At 52.0% G+C, this 6,775-nt stretch overlaps 1 protein-coding gene across 1 annotated transcript; it reads right to left on the bottom strand.

Moving 5' to 3' along the window:
- Positions 1–1,578: 1,578 nt before the first annotated feature.
- Positions 1,579–6,767, bottom strand: LOC104403625 (heat shock protein HSP 90-beta). The gene is made up of 10 exons (XM_010011843.1): positions 6,606–6,767; positions 6,165–6,324; positions 5,825–5,958; positions 5,037–5,345; positions 4,461–4,626; positions 4,087–4,277; positions 3,665–3,812; positions 3,126–3,394; positions 2,363–2,696; positions 1,579–1,818 (listed from the first exon to the last, which is right to left on the bottom strand). The coding sequence occupies exons 1-10, from the start codon at positions 6,681–6,683 to the stop codon at positions 1,709–1,711; spliced, it is 1,899 nt and encodes a 632-aa protein (XP_010010145.1). The 5' UTR covers positions 6,684–6,767; the 3' UTR covers positions 1,579–1,708.
- Between the last annotated feature and the right edge of the window lie 8 nt (positions 6,768–6,775).

Here is a 6,775-nt window from a genome sequence, read left to right as displayed (position 1 = left end):
AAAAAAAAAAAAAAAAAAAAAAAAAAAAAAAAAAAAAAATTGTGTGCCAGGTTGGGAATGGGATCTCTCTAACGTAAATGTAGGTTTGAATAAAAAAGTCATGTCAAACAAGAAGAACCCCAAAACAAAGTTAAAAATAATTGACTTCCATAAAATGGAAGGGACCTTAAAGCTCATCCAGTTCCAACCCCCTGCCATGGACAGGGACACCTTCCACTAGAGCAGGTTGCTCCAAGCCCTGTCCAACCTGGCCTTGAACACTGCCAGGGATGGGGCCCAACCTTACCATTTATAGGGCAAAACCTTCCTATCTCTTTTAAACACTTTTTTCCTCTCTCCTGCACGAAATAAACCCTCCCTGAAAGCATTTGCCAGCTCAGGTCCAGCAGTGCCCTAGCAGTGGGCACCCAGACAGCTGCCACGCAGGCAGCACAGCACCTTGGTGTGCAGCAAGGGACTCCATCAGGCTCTGCTGCCTCCCTCCCTCCTTGCTCAAGATGGACACTGGCTAAAGCCCACTCCATTCTGTGCCTGTGGTGGCTGGCAGGCAGCCAGAGAACTTGATGGTGTCACTTCTCCCTGACAAACCCCAGGAGGCACTGTGGCCAAGGGTGACAAACCCTTCTCATGGGGTGGGAGCTCAGAGCAAGCAGTAGATGAATCAGTGGTGATACCCCAGCCTTCTCAGAGGACACAGGCGAAAAAGAGAGGTGGCCAGATACTGCCAACTGCCCCCCCAGGGCTGCAGAAGCCCAGAAAGGACAGGCTGGAGGTGGGAGGAAAGGAGGAGTCCAGAGAATGAAGCCTTTTGGCCCAAGAGCTGAAGCAAGGCAGCTGGAGTACAGTGCTGTCACTTCCCCCCTGCCCTGCACCACAGCAGAACAAGCAGATGGCTCCTGCCACAGCTCCTGCCCCAGGGATCAGACCAGCCAGCAGCAGTGTAGGCTCAAGCACTGGCAACAGCTCCATGTACAGTTTGGAACAGTTTGTTCCCAAGGCTGTGGGCATGCAGCACTCTAGTTGGAGAGCTGCCCACTGGAGATGTCCCTGCCTTCACCACAGGACTTGTTTCTCCTACCCACTTCATGGTGCCCATGCAGGGACCTAAAGCACCTAAAACAGTCTGAAAACCAGTCACAGGGCAGGGGAGAGACCAAGGGCCCAATATGCTCAGGCACAGGCTGAGACTCTTTCCTCCATATGGTAAGCATGAAACACAAGGGACCCTGATAGATAAATCATGTTCTTTGATACTTTAATTTCAGAAGAACATAATAGACCCAGGAAAATAAACAAAACATAACTGAAATACAGTAATCCTACGCTGGGGGTTCAGGGAAGGAGCAGCTCAGAGGAAGGGCTCTCCCACACCAGCGTAACAAAGTTTGATGCCTACTGGGAACATGGGAGACCCCATGGCTGGGATAGAGGAGAAGCCTGATACCTCCTCACCTCCACTACCCATCAATTGTTCCTACACAAGCAGAAAGACATAGAACAGACATGCCTCAGGCTGCCTCAGTCACTCACTACCGACAAACAGGGAATGATGACCTCCTGCCCCCTGTCAGAAACAACCCCAGCCAAGCAAATCCAAGAAAACACACCACTAAGGAGTCAGTAGCAGCTGGTGGGAGAAGACCCCCTTCTAAGCAGACATGATACAGGGCAGAGGCCTGGCAGGTGAGGGAAGAGGCTTCATCCTGCTTTAGTCTACCTCTTCCATGCGGGATGTATCTTCATCTCCCTCCAGAGGTGGAATTTCATCAGCGGCAGCTGCACCGAGTACTTCTGCAGTCACCTCATCTTCATCAATGCCTGGGAGAAGGGAGGAAAGGAAGGGATGAGGCCTCCAGGTGACACCTGATCCCAGAGGTACTTTCTGCCCACAGCCTGAGGGACAGGAATATTAGCATCCAGTAGTTATGCCAAGCCGCATCTCTTGATTTACATTTTCAGAGGAATAGCCGATTTAGAAGGAAAAAAAGTTGGATACAAGCACAAGCAGTTTCATCAAATGGGTCACATCTCCCACAACAGACTTCCGACATTCATTCTGAAGTAGTAAAAAAAAAAAAAAAAAAAAAAAAAAAAAAAAAGAGTCTCAGCCTGCAATCGGAGCAGCCTGCCAGTGGCTCCTGGCCTTGTGAGGGACAGGACAGTCCACTCAGAGCCCTCCGCAGGTACTTTAATTCCAGGCTTCCACTTGCTCCTAGCCACCTTATGTACAGAGCCAGTTCTGAACTCCACACCAGCACCACAGTTACTGGCCTCCCCCTGCCCCAAGGCAGTACACACTAGCCTGACCAGCTAACTTGCTTTCAGACCTGCTCCATGCCCAAGAAGCTGCATGGACACCTACCAAGCCCCAGTTTGATCATCCTGTAGATGCGGTTGGAGTGGGTCTGGGGATCTTCCAGGGAGAAGCCAGAGGAGAGCAGAGCAGTCTCAAAGAGCAGCACCACCAAATCTTTAACGGCTTTGTCATTCTTGTCAGCATCAGCCTTCTGGCGGAGGGTTTCCACAATTGGGTGGTCAGGGTTTATCTCCAAGTGCTTCTTGGCCATCATGTAGCCCATGGTAGAGTTGTCCCGCAGTGCCTGAGCCTTCATAATGCGCTCCATGTTGGCTGTCCAACCGTAGGTGCTGGTGACGATGCAGCAGGGAGAGGAGACCAACCGGTTTGAGACAGTTACCTGCCAATGTAGCCAAGGGTTAGCTGAGCAAGGTCCAAATGCCTTGGACTGAGCCCAGCCACAACACACGTCATACCAGAGGTCTTTGCCCCAGGTTCGCCTGAGGACACCCCAAAGCAAGCACAGGTCCTCCAAGCAGCTCCAGGATTGCTGCACAGATTGGATTGGACAGCTCAGCCAGCACCTTCAGCACCCGCTGATGTTTTCCCACACTTACCTTCTCCCATCAATGCACGTTTTTGGGTCAGTGCCCTTCACCTGCAGCCTGGCTGCTTAGAGCAAGATGGTGCATGCTGGGATCTCCACTCTCCTTTAGCGGCTCCTCTGCAGGAGATGAGAGGCATGCGTTGAGCTGGGGCCCTTGCCTGTGTCACAGAGGAGCCAGCCGTCCTCCCTCCAGCCCACAGCTGAGCTCCCTGCCCATCTCACCTTCTCCACCTTCTTGTCCAGGATCTCCTTCATGAGTTTGCAGAGGTTCTCAAACTTGGTCTTGCTCTCCTCCATCTTCTTTTTCTCCTCCTCATCCTCAGGCAGCTCCAGCCCCTCTTTGGTGACCGATACCAGGGTCTTGCCATCAAACTCCTTGAGCTGCTGCACACAGTACTCATCAATGGGCTCCGTCATGTACACCACCTCAAAGCCACGCTTCCTCACACGCTCCACAAAGGCTGAGTTGGCAACCTGCTCCTTACTCTCCCCTGTGTTTGAGACGGGTACAAACGAGATGTCACCAGGGCATAAGAGCTAGTTCCAGCAGGACAAACAGCACCAGTCACTCAGAACCCTTAGCATGAAACTGGCTGCAGCCAGGGCTCTAGGCCTGGTGGTCTTCCCCTAGCCCCCAGGGACAGGCTGTGATTCAGCAGGGAGGGACCTGCTCAGGGCAGGAAATATCTGCTCTAAGTTGGGGGCTGGTAGGCAGGTGACCTGCCTCCACATCACTAGGACACAGAGGAGCTCTGGCTCACCTGTGATGTAGTAGATACTCTTCTGGTTGTCCTTCATACGGGACACATACTTGGAAAGCGAAGCCATCTCGTCACCTGACTGGGACGTGTGGTAACGCAGCAGCTCCGAAAGACGCTTCCGGTTGGTCGAGTCCTCATGGATGCCCAGCTGGGGGCAGAGGAAATGCATGAAGCCTCCAGGATGCGAAGTGCATGCACTTGGCCACCCCTGAGGCACAGCCACCTCTGCCCACCCCCGATCACCTGAGCGCTGGGCTGAGGGCAGCCAGAGCCGCCAGCTGCCCACAAAGCCTCTGGGACACTTGCTAAACCCCCTTTATCCTAACACCCATGCAGAGAAGACGTAGCACAGGGACAAGGCTGCTCCTCAAGGCACAAGTCGTGGGCCCCTCCCTTCTGCAATTGCAGGGTGCCCAGCTCACCTTCAGATTCTTGGAAAAAGCCTCATAAAATTTCTTGTAGTTCTCCTTGTCTTCTGCCAGCTCAGAGAAAAGCTCCAAGCATTTCTTCACTATGTTTTTGCGGATCACCTTGAGGATCTTGCTCTGCTGGAGCATCTCACGAGAGATGTTCAGAGGCAGGTCCTCGGAGTCCACAACGCCCCGGATGAAGTCTGAGTAGGGGAAATGAAAATAAGCATCAGGTTAAAAGCTCTGAGCTTCATCACAAGAGCAAAAGTGTTAAGACACTAACTACTGTGTGCCCACACCAGCTAGCATGCTCTGTACTGGGAGCAGTACCACAGGCTGTGGCGGTCCCAGCTCCATACTGGGAGATAGAAGTAGGGAGCTCTTACTTAGGTACTCAGGGATGAGCTCATCACAGCTGTCCATGATGAAGACACGCCTCACATACAGCTTAATGTTATTTTTCTTCTTCTTGTTTTCAAAGAGGTCAAAAGGGGCACGGCGCGGGATGAAGAGCAGGGCCCTGAACTCCAGCTGCCCTTCCACAGAGAAGTGCTGCAGAGACAGGAAGAAAAAACAGCTGCCAGGGTGCTTCCCTTCTGCCCCAGGGCTCCCTGTGGGCAGGCTGAACTACCACTCATCAGCACTTGGGCTAGCAGCCTGGCACATCCGAGCAGCCTGCATTTGTCCCTCCTCAGCCCCACTTCTTCCTATGTGCCAGGGGTCTCTGCCATCCAGCAGACCTGGATGGAAAAGTCATGTCTCTCTGAGGCCAAACATCCTCCCATCCTGCTTCTAGGCCAACACCTCCACTTGCATGGGAGTCGCAGTGCCAACTGGGACACCAAGCGGCCCTGGAGCCCTCAGTCCCACTAAGGTACAACCATGCAGTAGCTGGAACCATGCTATGGGCTGGAAGGGGGCCCTGTGCCTCTCCCTGGAAGGCAGGGTGGCCCTGCACCCACCTTGACAGCCAGGTGGTCCTCCCAGTCATTGGTAAGGCTCTTGTAGAACTCGCCATACTCCTCCTGGGTGATGTCGTCAGGGTTGCGTGTCCAAATAGGCTTGGTCTTGTTCAGCTCCTCCTGGTCAATATATTTCTCCTTGATTTTCTTGGTTGCCTTCTTGCTTTTACGTCCTTCCTCTTCCTCTTCATCAGAGCCCACATCCTCAATTTTGGGTTTCTCTTCATCTTTAGATGCTGACTCTTCCTTCTCATCTTTCTCTTCCTCTTCCTCATCACCGCTGATCTCTTTCTCACGCTCCTTCTCCGTCTATGGAAAAAGGGACAAGCAAGAGTCAGGTTTATCCCCAAGCAACTGTTACCAGGAATCCTTTTGCTCCAAATGAGAGAAATGGGTGACCTCCAAAGTCCAACAAATGTAACATCTGGAAGCAGGACTTCTCCTGAAGCCAGCTCTTAGAGTCCCCCCACAGCACATGCAACCAAAAGCTGTGTCTAAGATGGCAGAAAACCATCCAGCCTCCATGGCTGGTTTAGATGACCTCCAGTGGCACAAATCAAAGGCCAAAAGTGTGGCTGGATACCCACCACCTTCACCTCCAATAAACCCCTAGCCTCAAATCATCTTTGGCCACAGCAGCTGGGAGCACCACCGCTCAATACCCACCAGCCTGCAACTATGGAAGGGAACAGAAATTACTCTGCCCTTTTCTGGGCTGTTGCTCCCAGCACCACCCACCCCTGCCTCCAAGCTTTCCAGTGGGTCCCCACAGTGCTTCTCTTACGTACAAAGAGTGTGATGGGGTAGCCAATGAACTGGGAGTGCTTCTTCACCACCTCTTTGACACGCCGCTCCTCCAAGTACTCTGTCTGGTCCTCCTTCAAATGCAGGATCACTTTGGTGCCCCGTCCAATGGGCTCACCTACAGTGCATGGAGAGAAACATTAGTGTTTCAGGGTATATTGTTAAAGGACTGAATACAATCAGGACCAGCTTCTTGATTCTAAACACTATTTGATACATAACTAACAAGTATAATTGACAATGTAGCATGGATCTAAGAAGCACCAAGAAAAGGGGTACTTCTAGCAGACAAATATGTTTGAGGATTTTCTGTACAATACATACCATGGTCAGTTCGGACAGTGAAGGAGCCCCCAGCTGACGACTCCCAAGCATACTGCTCATCATCATTGTGTTTGGTAATGACAACCACCTTCTCAGCCACTAGATAAGCAGAATAGAAACCCACACCAAACTGCCCAATCATGGAAATGTCTGCACCAGCCTGTGAAAGCAGAGAGAGATGACAGATCAGTGAAGAAACAGGAGATGTCTACAACTGATTCACAGCAGCAAAGAACTGGGTCAAGCATGCAGAGAAAAAGGCAAGTGCCAACAGGCAGCCAGCCCTACCCTCGGCTTCTCCCTGCTGCTGGGAAGGTGGGGAAGCATAGCTGGGTACACCAACAGCTCCCACAGCAAAAAAAGCAGCACAGGTATGGTTATACTCCAGTGAAAGACTGTGGCCCAGGCCCTAGGAATCTCATGCAGATAAAGGCAACCCACCTGCAGTGCTTCCATGAAGGCTTTGGTCCCGGATTTGGCAATGGTGCCCAGGTTGTTGATGAGATCTGCTTTTGTCATCCCAATGCCAGTGTCCACCAATGTGAGCGTGCGCTCCCGGGGGTTGGGGACTATGTCAATCTTGAGGTCCTTACCACTGTCCAGCTTTGAGG

Source organism: Nestor notabilis, unplaced genomic scaffold, assembly GCF_000696875.1.
Source record: "Nestor notabilis isolate BGI_N333 unplaced genomic scaffold, ASM69687v1 scaffold26413, whole genome shotgun sequence".
Classification (NCBI taxonomy): Eukaryota; Metazoa; Chordata; class Aves; order Psittaciformes; family Psittacidae; genus Nestor; species Nestor notabilis.
The sequence above is the reverse complement of the archived record's forward strand: the minus strand, read 5'-3'. Positions and strand labels throughout refer to the sequence as shown.